We start from the raw sequence: 14,969 nt of genomic DNA, 5'->3' as shown, positions 1-14,969 counted from the left end.
TGATGCAAGCAGGGAAGCAACCATCTCCTAGCTAGAGCTATGCCTTAAAACTGCAACATAAAGTTGTTTATAGCCCACTGTATCATGTTTGGCTTCTTGAATTTGTAGCCACCATTTGGATTCTAAGGGAGACCACCCCCAAAAGTTACTGCAAGTTGCTTGGCCAATCTTCATACAGCACTCTTGATGGAGCTCTCAATCATTGAATTAGCTGAAGCAGTCCCAAATACACTGAACATACCATGTGCTTGACCTTGCAACCTGGAATGGTGTACTTGTGCCAATGTATGGGGGTCGCTTTCTTCCACCACCTGCTTGTGCCTCCACAAAGAGCCAGGCCACCACCCCATTCTCGTCCCTTCCCTGCTTGATGGTCCCAGTTGCCAAACCAGGGGCCCACCTTTTAGACTACATTGTGTTCATGCCTGTGCATGACTTTTTTGAACTCGCTCGGAGGGCAGTAGACCTCACCGAACTGGAACAATACGTTCTTTCAAAGAAAAAAGAAATCATAAATCTGTGTAAATTAGGCTTATTTTGAAACAGAGACAAAGAAGCAAGCTAAGCTATCAGTTTTATCCCCATAACATTTATACTTGTTGCTGGTTTTACTCCTTGGCTTTGCAAGGTCTGAAAAGTCTTGAGATATCAGCTGGCTAGGCGGAAAGGATCCTAGATATTAGATTGAGAGATTCCATACATCTCCGCCGATGTATAATAATGGGCAAGATATCGAAATACTCGTCATTACCGATGATACAAGGCATCAATTTTGGTGCTTAATAACTACAAAAAAGCTGAAACAAAGGTACACTAAGAGAGAGAGAGAGACAAATATCTCTATCATTAATATGAATGTTGCATCAGGAGCATCTCGGTTCATATTGGCTGGTTCGATGATAGCTGATATTTCATATATCAAATCAATGAGATCCTGATTATACTTGCCTATTTCTTCATCTAAGATGGAAAACGCGTAGATTTGAAGCCAAATTCAGCCTGCGCCGAAGCAAGCCAGCCAATCTGCACCCGGATTCCAACCATTTGTGATGTAATTTATCGATCATTCCAAGTATTATATTTCTAATTTAGTTACTCTAGAGAAAAGAAGTCTCTTGTACTAATAATTTTTCCTCTTTTTTGTGACAACCTCCATCCAATGACCATGAGCTACATTGTATCCTACACCTAGCTTTTTGTTCTCCTAGAGTTTGGAGAACAGCTAACTAAGAAGAGAGCAGGTGCTATTAGGTGTGAAAGAAAGAAGAGCCTTGTTGGTGGATATATTCGCCAAGTGTTTATTTTTGTGTTGGAGACCAAAGGAAGGGTCCCTGTCATGGATCCACGCCTGAATTCCGGACAGCGAAAAAGAAGAGAGTTTGGATGGAATACGGAACGAATATGGCAGTTTTTTGTTTGCAATATACTTTATGGGACATCTTATCCCTATTGGTCTGCGTGCTCGTTTGCCACCTCCCACTCCTAACGCTATCCCACCTTCCACAAATGACCCTCCCTCCCCTTTTCCTTCGAGCCTAGTTCCTTCCCACCTAGAACGCTTGGGATTAGGTGAAAGTGTCCCAATTTAAGCAGGCCAAGCTTCAAAGTTAACATAATTTATTAGAGATTTTAGCATAACGACATGATCCAATGAACGATGCCGCCTAAGTTTGGAGTGTCACGTCGCTTTAGGGACCAGATTGGCACCCCTTTTTATGTGTTGACACTCCAATAGGACACATACCTTGAAAAAAAATAATAATTGGTTTCAGGTCTGGGGTTAGACTTTAGGGCTTAGGGACATAATAATTCTACCCACACGCTTTCATCAAAAGATAAATGTCACATCATGGTCAAAGTAAGACTGCATGAAGTCTAATCAACTATTTCAGTGGGTAGAGAGCAAAAGAATGCTCGTACAAGAAAGGAAAGTTTTAGAGGTTATGAGCAATTAACTAATTATGACCGCATGAATTGGTAACATAAGCATTCTCGTTGTAATATAAAGAGTTTGCTAAATGCAGAATGGATGAACAAAAGAAAATATAAAGACCACATCGTCTAAATATTTCAAAAGTCTAAGGAAGCCAGCTCAATTCTTCTACAGCAGTTGAAATATAAAACCTCAACTGGAGCTTGCTAGTGGACAATTATAAACAGAGGTCATGAGCTTAAGAAGGCAATTTAAGATTTTTTTTCCCCCCTCCTTTTTCCTGAAAGAAAACAGTTCAAGATACAAGTGGATGCAAAGTCTCTGTTGATTTCTATTTGTTTGTGAGACATAAAACAGAAAGAACATCGAGCATGTACCTTGTTCGACATGATAATAACGGCATACAGAACATTCTTGGGATCTATTTGTTTGGTCTTTCTTCCTTCCCGGCATTGAAAGCAACCATAGGAGAAACTGGTTGCATGACCCAAGACATGTTCTTTTTCTATAATCTAAATATGATCTCATTGAGCAAGCACATGAAGAGTAGCATCGACACAAATTTCAAGCTAAGAGCTGTCTGAAGAGTATAATTTTGTCAGAATTTTTTGATATTTTTATGTGAAATATAATGGCGTTGCTAGCCTTCGATACGAGGCATATCTTAATGGTAGCCAATTTCCATGGCAAAAATGCTTGAGCAGACAAGATATACCACTTCTTGTAGGGATTCTACCCGGTACTGATATATATATATATATATATATATATATATATATATATATATATATATATATATATATATATATATATATATATATATATTCTTAATGTACTAAGAGGCAACCTAAAATTGTCATATTTTTGTGAAGGATCAAACTGCAAACATCTCAAGGTTCATGGTGCTGTCTGGAGACACAAGGTAGAGCACTCTATTTTTTCAGTACAATACCAATCTAATGATAATTGGCGAACCTGATGTTTCCTATGATGTAGATAGCATAAAATATTTAGTATCCTTTTATCAGGGAAGTAGATCTGAATGATTGACTTCATAATTCTTCACTAGGCAAACTCTGAAAGGAACTGTGATTGTTTTCCAAGTTAAAAAGTGGGAGAGAAAATTGTAATAAATCCACTGAAAAAGTATTAGATGACTTCATAAATCTTCACTAGGCAAACTCTGCTGAGAGGCTGCAAAGGCCTATGATTGTAGAATTCTTTGCAAGTTAAAAAGTGGGAGAGAAAATTGTGATAAATCCACTGAATAAGTATTAGAAGAACAAAGGGAGCGAAAGCGTCCATTCCTTCTCTAGCTAAATGCCTGATCTTGTGTCCGACCTATGTCCATTTGTAGAAATCACCACTTTTCCTAAAAGCTTAAGCTAATAGGATGAGATAAATTTATTTATATATTTTATATTTTCTTACACTCTCCCTTACATGTGGGCCGGACCGAACTTTATTAATGGGCGAGCCCAACATGTGAAATTTTTTAAATAATGGGATTAAAGAGTGCGGAGACAGGATTCGAACTCAGGACCTCTGCTCTGATACCATGTTGAAATCACCACTTTTCTTAAAAGCTTAAGCTTTTAGGACAAGTGGTGATTTCAACACCATTACAGATCCAATGCAGTGTAAGTCTCATGGATTGATAAACGTGTTCACCATTTCCTGCACTGCCATCTGATGGGTCTATGTTCTACAAGGATATCCTGCACCACCAGATCCATCGAGCCTGCCTTTTTATAAGTCTGGAATGACTATATAAATGGCATCTGGAGGTACAGATTCAGCACAAGGATCACCAGGCTAAGAGTAGGAAGATCATGACTAGGCAATCTGTTCCACAGTCTAATGATATAAAGCCAAAGCAAAAGGGCCAGATCAACTTCAGAGAACCGAAACATATAATTATTTCATGTGAAGAAAAGGAAACTAAACAAGAATACCCACCTGTTGAACTATGAGAGAAGGCCATACAGAAATTAGTTATATAAAGTCCATCCACTTGCTGCTTTTTGTATGTTATTTAGGCACATTGGGCTGAATTGGGGAAGGCTCGCGCCTAGGGGCTTATCTATTATAGATTTCTTGAAGAAAATTTTGGCCATTTACATTTTTATCGATTTTTTTTTAAAAAAAAAATCCCAAGGTTTCTTCTTATTGCCAGCCCCTGGTAAGGAGGAGACTAAGCCAAACAGAGCTGTGGAGAAGGCAAGTTGCAGCTCTGTGGCTGGCAAATCTTTAAGGATTTAAACTGGCAAAGGAATGCAATAAACGAAATGCCAGTAATGCAGATAGATGTACAACAGACCAAAGGTAATCCAAGAGATCATGTCTTTGGTGCATGAGTTGTTGGTTAGCGACAAGTAGCTAGCATCAGTTCTACATTCATAGCAGAATATTGTTCTTGTCTGGCTAGACAAATGGACCAATCTGACAGGCACCGATGAAGAGCACCGAACATCCATAATACTCACAAAAATAAGAAGAATAAGATGATAGTGATGAAGATGTGCTTAAGCCTGTATACCGGTGGTGTTTATAGGATGAAACAATGGAGGATCAATTGATTCATTGGTCTTATAAGGCCATGATCAAACAACACCTGATGAGCATGGTGCGACTTAAGAGGAGTGTAAGAAAGTGATGAGAAATGATTTAAAGCTGCCGTTTACCACCCAGGGATTACGAGGCCAAATAAATAACAGCTTGAGTAAACAATCTTAACGGCAGTAAGATAAGTCTTGCTGGAACATGATGAATTGGAAGTCTGCTCCAACCAGATATGTCCTTTTATTGGGTAGAGATCCGAACATGTCCATAATTAAACCACAAGGAGCATAAAATTTGGGTGGTGACAGATTTGATAAGATAAAATCCCAGGTAAAATATTTTCTGATTCCAGATCCCCAGCTAGAATAGGTAGTTTTGTAAAAGATAGCAGTCATCGGCAGCTAAATCTTAAGAACCATGAAAAGCAGGCAAAAGTGTAGCTTTTGGTGACATGAGTATTGACCTTATAGATTCTAAAAATAAAGGGAAACATAAGAATATTTAGGGCAATGAAGATTGAGCTAGACTCTTATGTGCTATCACTATATCGATTTAAGTTGCATTAAGTGGAAGTTATTTCAAGGCTACACATAAAACCCAGTGCTTATTTCCTTGAACATAAGAGGTACACCGTGAATGGGTGCACACACTGAAATCTGAAGAAGATACAAGCCCTAGTCTACCATGCTAACAACTAAATCACAACTATGAATCATAATCGTTAAAATATTATAGTCCACAATTCAGATCTTATAATCCACAATTCAGATCTTACAATCTGGACCAAAAGGCCCCAAAATAATGTGGATCTTATCGTTGGATTGGGAACAATTAGGAACATAGGATCTATATCCATATCATGGATCATACAATCGCTTGGACCATAAAGATCAACTTGATCATGTTATTTATACAAATAATGACTTGGAAGTCTATTTTCTGTAATTCATTTCAGTATATGGCTTTTATGATTACGTCTTATTACTAATATGCCTTGAGCACACAAAATAAACAAGCCTGTTGAGTTTTTTTTTTTTTGAATATTAACTTCTAAAGAGTAAAGAAAAGGATCTTTTGGAGTTCATGGAATTGAAACCAAGAGGCAAGTCTTCGTATTCTTTACAACTATCTATTAAAATCAAGCTAAAAGGATGATTGCATTCATATCTGTGAATTAATAGCACACAGCATATCTTAAATAAGTCCATGTGATGTTTTTTTCATTATAAACGCTACATATTGATTTATATGACTAGATAGACTTCTTATATGTGTACCTTTTCTGTTTTCCACTTGTCTACCTTACATATGATTCATTTTTCTTTTATTTTCATACTTTGTTATATTTCTAAATTTTTTGAAGGAAAGTGGGATCTAGCCCAATCTTAGCCCCTCTATGATTTATAAATAAATTACAATCATGTCAACATTTCTCGGAATGGAATTGCTAGAAGTCAAGGTGATGATAGAAGTATCCAATAGTGAAATGTGTTTCTTTTTCCTTTTTTCCGTTTTTTGGTATAAAATGTGCTAGCTGTAGAAATGTAGCTGGTGTTGACATGTCGATAAACTCTCAGATGACTAAGAAATGGTGGCTTTGAGAGGACATACCTTAAATGCTTCTCCCCAAGTTCATAGTTCTTTGACCAGATTTTGAGTCTCCTAATCTGCAGAATATTACATAAAGTGAAGGAGAATTCACAAGAACGAAAGAAAGTTATTCAATTCATTTGTTGTGCTTTCATTGAACAAATACACATGTCTCCACCAGCGAAATCTTGATCAGTGAGCTGTGGCATTTGAACAGAAAAATGTCTGTACTATCGCTCGTCTGGTTATTGCCTTCCAGTTAAAGACAGATAAATATGCATGGTATATCTTAACATATCATTCCACCACTTTATTGCACAATGTGACATGTCAGTTTATAATGATCTTCTGGATTGCTAGGTAGCCACCCTACTTAGAGGGGCAAATCAGCACAAAACAAGACTCTCACATGCTGTAGATACATCAATGTGATGATTCAAGTTGTACTGAGCGACTATTTCAAGGCTACACAACTCTGGTGCTTAATTCTGCGTCTAAAATCTGTGTGCACGGGAGATACAATGTGTATGGGTGTGCACATTGAAATCCTGAGAAGATACAACTCCCCACTCCCCTGACAGCTAAAACATAACTACGATAAGCAACTCTTGGAGGTTGCGAAATGGATGCCATTTTCTTGACATACTTGCATCTTGGTCAGTACATTCCATCAAATTAGGAAAAAGAAAACTTGCTAGTCCTGAGGGATCTATCTTTTGAAATATGGGTTACAATTGAAAAAAAAGAATCATGCAGAACCAGAAGCTTCGTATGTAGATGGTTAATTGGCAAAAATTGGCAAGAAATACAAATTAAGGTGCTTTTAATTAAAGGTGAACTAACAACTCGAACAGATTACATAAAAGAATCATTTGGCTTCTCACCTACAACATGACTATTATGCCCAATCAGATGGTATAGAAACACACCAGCTGCCACACTTACATTCAGGCTCTCTACAGCATGAAAGGACTTAAGATCTTGCCCAGAATTGATTTGAACCTTTTCCTGAGCATCCATTTCAGTTGTTCCAACCCATCCAGGCATGAATCCAGGAATTTTAATCAACTCCGTACACGTCCTCTCCACTAGAGCTCTCAACCCACTGCCTTCACTGCCCAACACAAGTATAGTGGGTACCCCAGCTTCAACCTCATTTAATGGGATGGCTCTTGAAGAAACTGACCCTCCAAGAACCCTCCAACCATTCTCAATTGATGATGACAAGAACTGCATCATGTTCTTACAGGACAGCAGCTCGATCAATTCAAGGGAGCCTGCACTGGCTTTGCTAACCACACCACTCAAAGGAGCTGAGTTCTTTGCACACAACACCACTCCTTCTGCTCCAAAAAAATATGCCGACCTTATAATAGCTCCTAAATTCTGAGGGTCCGTAACCTCGTCCAAAGCCACCCAGAGAGGAGCTTTTTGACCCTCCACTGATACAGGCTCTAGTTCCCTAATACTAACCATCTCTAATGGTGAAGCATCAAGCACCAGACCTTGATGAGGTCGGTTGTCAACCATCATATTCAGATCATGCTTAGAAGCTACTATAACCTTCAATCCTATCTTTTCAGCTATCTGCAAGACCTTCTCCACTGCTTTCTTGTCCTTCTTCTTCTTATTGTTTTTGCTCAAGTCCAACCCTTCCTGAACATAGAGAGCATAAAATTCCCTCCCTGCTGCTGTCAATGCTGCCAAAACTGGAGCAACCCCATAAACCCCTTGGCCTACCATTTTTGGAACTGATGATTCGGTGGCCTCTTTCCATGTCTTTCTTCCCCATTTCTCCTGCTTATTCCACCGACGAACTTCTGGTTTCTCAAAACGAGATTCTCGATCAACAAACCCCTTGTACACATTCTTGATCCTGTCCCATCTTGGATCGCCAATAGGCTCATTATCTTCTTCCTTCACATCCTCATACTTCTCTTCATTAGCAAAACCTCTGCTGCTTTTGATGCTCTCTTCGCTCCTATCTCTACCCTCACTGTTCCCTTTCATCAGCATTCCACTATTTCTCGAAAAATAAATCTCCGCAGACTGTTCCCACGAGGAGTTATTGCTTCTTAAGGAAGCCCTTTTCTCCACCACCTTTCGTTCTTTGTCTCCATCGGCTGCTAACCAAGGAAGTGACTTGCTATCCACATTATCCACAGCTCTCTCCTCGGGGTCACTGGAGAAGACCCTTGTTTGTATTCCGTGTATTCTTTCTAGGGATCTCAGGTGAAGTCCGTCCGAGAAACTCCTGGATTCCAGGGTTTTCAGACAAAATCCACTCGGAAATATCCGAGTTCTCGCGCAACCAATAATTTCCAGCGGCGGCAGATGAAACCCACGTGAAAAGCCTCTTGCCTTCTTTCCACGAGTGCTTTCCCAGGCCTTCTGAAGAAATCCTTCGCGTAAACATCGAGAGCTTCCACCCCTACCGCCTCCTAGGGTTTGGGAGTTCCGTCTGGTGCTGTTCTCGAGTGCTTCCAGGAGAAAGCTATCGGCAAAGGATCGCGAATTGAAGCTCCGAGCAGATTCCCAGCATTTGAGTCGTCTCGGGGGCCTTGAAAACAATGGGATGGCCGGGATCTTGATGAGGCTGCAGTGACACATGATATAACCTTATATGCCCGAAAGTAGTTCGACAAATTGCCTCACCGAGGATGGAGGGCCGACATGACGCTTCCGGCGGCTGGGTTGATGGAGGACAATGGGAAGGTATCGGGTGCGACCGCGCGGGCTAGGAATAGGGGACGCTTATTAGAGGTGGCCCGCCCACCTGAGAGAATGGGCCTGTGCCGCATCCAGGCCGGTGAATGGTGCAGCCAACCAGTTACTGGTTCTGGCCCAACCCACGGATGGGTACTTCCATAACTGATCTTGCCTTCTCCCCATGTTCCATCAATTCTTTTCTTGGTTGTGCAAATAAGCAGTCCATTGAAAATTTTATGATATGAATACAAGTGCTTTTTAATGCTTAAAGGGTGATGAAATCTTTCGAAATTGGTACTCGAATTGCGAAGATTTCCCAGCTTACTTAATATGGCCAAGTGGTGGAGCATTGAGCGAATGGATCGTCATTAAAGTTGCTTGGAAACCTTCGAAGACAAAATTAGACGAAGGCACCACAAGAGTCTTCGGTGCATATGTTGGCTCATTGTTCTCGGCCCTTGCCGTAGAAATATTGTAGTACTTCGTTTACAAAAAAGATCTGGGGATAGATTCTAAGATGACCATGAGAACAGAGAAAAAAACTCGGAATCCGAGATGTTGGATTTCTTTTGCCAGCAGGGCGGAAGTATTGGATAAGTTTTGTAGCGGCCAAATCAGTATTCCCGCCTGTCAGTACATTTTGTAAAGGATCAGAGCGAAATCATTTTATTACTTCAAACAAATAAAATTAGGTTCGCCGACCAGTAAAGGCATTTCCATTTGTTTTTCAGAAACCTGCAAGTCCAAACAAAGAGTGGAAGAGATCGAGCATGCTCGGGTTAAAAGGCTGGATTGAAGTTTAGATTTCTTTGCGCTTTGCCTGGCCCTCCCTTTCTCCATATAACCTTCATGTCTGTGTCCATTGACAAGCCCGTAACCATATTTTGGCTTTTTCGGAACACAACTGCAAAAGTCTAAATTAGGCTTTCTCTGGTGATTACAAGTCTCGATATGGAATGCAAAGATAGCTTAAGTAGTCTAACAAGAGATAAAACAGAAGAAAAATATCAGAGCCATATAAGCAAAAGGTTACAAGTTAGAACTCAGTGTGCTCAGAAAAATCTTGCAAAATTCATTTAAGATTCATTAACTGAAGTCCATTCTTCTTCAGCGAGTCAGATTCATGAGACTACTATGACATAGCAATTGTACTCTTAACATGGAGGCATTTTGAGCCTCAACCTCCAATATTGGCATACATTTTATTCAGCTAGAGAACGCATATAAAATCTTAGACAATTTTTAAGAATCACCATGAAGAACAATAGCCAACCTACAACTGCACATGCAACAGGACAACTTTCATCAGAGCAAGTTGCCCAACCTATAGAGCATGACTTCTGTTTCCAAGTAGTCACCCTATCCTGGGAACACTCAAATGTTTTTCTCTGTAATGGTACTTGGCCTGGGTACGGCTAGAGCTTCACACATCAAGATGAATGACAGACTCCACCGACCTGAATAAACTGACTTCCTAGAACAAATGGGGATATAAAATTGACTGCATGTTTAAACTGCCAATACTCAGTTGATAAAATTTTTGACCATCATTATCTTTAGTAAGGGATCTAGATATAAGGCCCACAATCTACAGTTTGCAACAACAAGATAAAGTAAAGCAAGCGAACATCGGAGTTATCCATCTTGAAGCACACAATCTGAGGCTTGCTCAGATTGTCTTTGTAGGCATTTTTTGATGCCAAGACTTCTTAGACTTCTTAGTGGAACTACTGTCATGCAAAAGTCCATTCAGCATGCTGGAACTAGGTGTGAATCCTGAATCTAGATGGTAGAAATAATTTGATGCTAAGATTGAGAGCAAGACAGGTTTCATGCTAATTAACGATGGCTTTTGAAAATTGTGAGAGTTACTCCTGCTAGTCCTGAACAGACTTGCGGAAGACAGCCCGAGATATGAAAATGTTTAGAAAACAAGACTTTTGGGTTTCATATGATCCTGTAAATTAATAAAGCATTTGTTGTTCACTGATAAGCAAACTGATTTGATTCGCAGATTGGATGTTAAAGACCTTTTAATTGAACAGGATATGGCATAGTTCACTGTTTTTAGAACTCATCATTGTATGAGAAAAGGTCAAAGATCCCACCAGCTTAGAATAATACAATTACACTATTAGGGAATACATAGCAATCTTAATGTGATCGGATAAATGACAGGATCCTCTAAATCCTTCATCAATCACAAGCATAATCAGGTAAATAAACATGATCATGTTACACAAACTTAAATGAATAAACATGATCAGATGATTTACAAATTTTATTTGTTTAACCCATTTTATAAAATTCGACAAAACAAACAACCCATCAGCTAGCAGGTGGACCATCACAATTTGCCAGAATGTTCATGTCTACTTTGATATAGAAAACACACTCCATCTTGCTAGGTTTCAGAGTTTATTTTCAATTAGTCTGAAAAGATGGAAAAAAGATTCTGCCATCCTTAGTACAATGCAGGAAATCGTTGCTAAGAATACGAAAGTTACAAAATATAATGCCAGCCAATTAGTAATTCAGCTGACTATTGAGACCTTGAGTTTGGTACTCTCCCCCTTAAATTACAGTAAATTAAAACAGAGTAACAAATCAAGGGGGAGTAACCTAACATGAAGAATGATCAATCTTCAAATTTCTTGTAACATTTTTCTCTATGTTAATTTCGAGTCAGCAGAGCAAGCACACCTCCTTGAAGAATCATATCCAAATTGGAACTTCACTATCAGGTCATTTTTGGCATGTGACTATCCATTCCTATTTCCTATTCCTGGAACAGTGTAAAAATAAAGCTAGCAGGTGAAAATTGTTTTTCGTGTTTAGAGAAAAAATTGGCCGAAGAACTCGGTTGAAGAATAACTACCAGAAGCTGTGCATTAGCTAGCTCCCATGCTAAGATGCTCTCCCAAGAACCCATCCAAATGTGCAAGCGATCTTGGAAGGCATTGTTTATATGTCAGGAATAAACATCTACCTCATCTGATCCTTTACATTGATAGAATTGTTTGTTTATTTATATAGTAATAGCAGTAACACAGCTTGACATACAATGACCAGTAGCTCCACCTAGTAATAGTATAGAAAACTCTTGACTGCCGCTGTACATAGTTTTCCTCCCATCTCCTCCTCCTTTTTCCCCCTAATAAATCACTGTATAATGTGGTGAGTATTCTTGGATGACTTTATGGAAACATTCACCCAAAGATATGGTAAAATCATATAGATATGCTTGGTTTTATTTCACAACAAAACAAGAGATAGAAACCATGCTGAAACAATACACGACACTATACAGGAATAATGGGAAGCAGTCATGAAAGAACTGAAGTTGGATACAACATCAATGCCTATGTACATATGCATCCCCATGTTAATTTGAAGTTAAACCTCTTATAAGTCCGGGAATCATGCACTTGAGCAAGCCTCTTTGCTGCATGAAAATAAATTGTAGCTCCTGGTTGCATGGATTACAGTTCCATGATATTCTTCTCATATAACACTTGAGGAATCAGCTATCAAAATTCCTGTATGATTCACTTGAACATTTATGACAAGGTACTAAATCTAGTTGCTTGGAAGATATTAAAAAAAGAAATACGGTGCATCCATTGCAATTCATTGAAATTTGTTCTGAGAACAATCCTATGTGCTGAAATTACCGCAATGGCCATAAGAACCTCTCCAGATCAAGGAAAAAGATGATGGATGATAATCTCCAAAATATAGTTAAGCTATCACAAACCGAAATTGCCATTAATTGATACATTAGGCTCCTTGCGTTTCAAAAATCAACCATCTTTGACCAACTGATAAACGTATCCACATATGTATGAAAGAGGAAACAGGTAAAAACAATTGAAGAACAAAAGTAAGCACTCCGATTAGTATTTCACACGACAATACAGGAATCATGATTTTTTTATCAACACCATATAAAATTCCAGACCCATTTTAGCTTACAAACCCCAGTCCAACCAACATAAATTATTCAATATCAGAAAAGCAGGATTGACAGTACCAGAGCTCAACCAGACCCCGACCCTCACTTGAGGCAAGTATTGTTGAGCCTCTCGATGGCCAGAATCAACGCCTGTGTCCCCAAACTCCCCTCTCCATGGGCCATCAGCGATACGTAGAGCTGCTGCGCCAGTGCCAATCCCGGCAGCGCCAGACCCATGCTCTGGCATTCCTTCAAACAGATGCCGAGGTCTTTCACGAAGTGGTGCACGTAGAACCCCGCCTCCATGTCCCTCTCCAAAATCCTCTTCCCATAGAGCTCCAGCGACTTCGACCCCGCTGCCCCCGTTGATATCGCCTCCAGCCATTTGCCCACGTCGAGCCCGGCCTTGTGGGCGTACACCATCCCCTCCACCAATCCCATCATCGTCGACGCGATCGCTATCTGGTTCCCCAGCTTCGCCCGCTGCCCCGCACCCGGCCCTCCCATGTACCTCACCGTCCCCATACACCGAAACAGCGGCTCCATCCGCCGGACGACCGCCTCCTCCCCGCCGGCGAAGATCGAAAGCGTGCCCGCCCGGGCCCCGCGGTCGCCGCCCGAGACAGGGGCGTCGACGGCCGCGCCGCCGGCGGAGGCGGCCGCGGAGGCGATATCGGCGGCGAGGACGGGGTCGCTGGTGGTCATGTCGACAATGACGGAGCCCGGGGAGAGGCCCGGGAGGACGCCGGTGGCGGGGTCGAGGGCGACGCGGCGGACATCGGCGGGGTAGCCGACGATGAGGAAGACAACGTCGCTGGCGCGGGCGACGGCGAGGGGGGAGTCGGCGAGGCTGGCGCCACGGTCGACGAGGGGCTGGGCCTTGGAGGCGGTCCGGTTAAAGACGGTGAGGGAATAGCCGGCCGAGAGGAGGTGAGAAGCCATGGACTGGCCCATAACGCCGGTCCCGATCCAGCCGACCCGGGTGGTCGCCGGGGTTACAGGCCAGTCCGAAGACTCGGTCGACATCGGGGAGAACGGGTGGACGGCGAGGCGGCGGCGAAGGAGATAAAGGTGTTGGGACCGGCGCAGGAGGGATGAGAGGCGAGAGTGCATCGGGAAGGTTAATAAACCTGGTGGTACATCGGTAATATGGTCAACAAACCTTATCTTATGCTTGGCACGTGAGATAAACGTGTTACGATTACATTTGTGGATGGTGGTGATTCCATCATCTTATTAAACATCAAGCTGTTAACATGGCAGGAAAAGCATACATGTGATTTCTTTTTGTTTCACTTTTTTTTTTTTTTTGAAATACAATATAGTAGTATAATAAATTATAGTAGATAAAAGACTTTAATGGACAATTTTTTTTTTGCGCACTTGCAAAGAATAAAAACAAAAAAATTACATATTTTTCATCCCGAGATTTACAAAATATCTATAAAGTAAAAGAATGAGAAAAGGGCAAAATTATCACAAAAAATAAAGGATAAAATAAAAGCATGGGAGAAGTCTAAAAACTTGTTAATTTAAATAAAAATCTAAGATGGCAAAAGAAACTCACTAATGAAATACCAATTTGAAAATCAATTCAAAGTAGAAATCGAATACAATTTCTTTACGAAAGCAAATCAAAGTCAAAAAAAAAGAAAGATAAGCAAAGTTAAAAACAATCATTAAATCAAACACAAACCTAAAAATAATCTCAATGCAGGGAGGATTAATTTTGATACGACAAACCTCGTACATTGAAAAGACATATGTCCTCGAATTCCAGGCCAATCAAATATAATGGAGGAAAATATTATTAATCTGAAATTGAATTCAACAAGAGAAGGATTGTATTTGGTGTGTTGAACCAGATCTTGGATAGCGAGAATTGGAGTCATATGCTACAAGGATATAATTTCTCAAATTTCAACCCGATCAATCAGAATAATCAATAACTTCTAATTCCAAGCCAACCAGTGAAATTGATCAATATTTTATGTCATTAATAACAATATCAATATAAAAATTGGAGAACTTTGCATGAGCTAAACTTTCTTTGCTAGCTAATTAGAACAATCAATACTTTCTTATTGTTAATACTGGATCCATATAGCAAACAGATAATGCTGCATAAACCGAGCTACTGTTATATATATGTATAAAATATTATTAATATGATGAGATCACAGCCATCGATGCTTTGCATCCACCGGAAATGTCGGGCTA

General features: G+C 40.3%; 2 protein-coding genes across 7 annotated transcripts; both read right to left on the bottom strand.

Annotated features, from left to right (window-relative positions):
• Positions 1-93: 93 nt before the first annotated feature.
• LOC103721887 (uncharacterized) lies at positions 94-12,523 on the bottom strand. Of its 6 annotated transcripts, none has more exons than XM_089925952.1 (3): positions 7,031-12,523; positions 6,107-6,162; positions 94-1,023 (listed from the first exon to the last, which is right to left on the bottom strand). In XM_089925952.1, exons 1-3 carry the CDS (start codon positions 8,693-8,695, stop codon positions 957-959), a joined length of 1,788 nt encoding a protein of 595 aa, XP_089782078.1. In that variant the 5' UTR covers positions 8,696-12,523; the 3' UTR covers positions 94-956. The 6 variants fall into 6 exon arrangements, 4 of the variants coding, with proteins under 4 accessions (XP_089782078.1, XP_088563551.1, XP_088563549.1 ...); XM_088707425.2 differs by having other exon boundaries at positions 94-490; XR_003388484.4 differs by having other exon boundaries at positions 472-490; positions 6,970-8,942.
• Positions 12,524-12,664: 141 nt separating this feature from the next.
• Positions 12,665-13,888, bottom strand: LOC103721886 (6-phosphogluconate dehydrogenase family protein). Its single transcript, XM_008812260.5, has one exon. The coding sequence runs from the start codon at positions 13,860-13,862 to the stop codon at positions 12,852-12,854; it is 1,011 nt and encodes a 336-aa protein (XP_008810482.3). The 5' UTR covers positions 13,863-13,888; the 3' UTR covers positions 12,665-12,851.
• Positions 13,889-14,969: the final 1,081 nt, after the last annotated feature.

This window comes from Phoenix dactylifera, chromosome 1 (genome assembly GCF_051530095.1).
Source record: "Phoenix dactylifera cultivar Ajwa chromosome 1, Ajwa_hap1_PhDact_Kaust_v1.1, whole genome shotgun sequence".
Lineage (NCBI taxonomy): Eukaryota > Viridiplantae > Streptophyta > Magnoliopsida > Arecales > Arecaceae > Phoenix > Phoenix dactylifera.
Note: the sequence above shows the minus strand (reverse complement) of the source record. Positions and strands in the feature narration are given on the sequence as shown.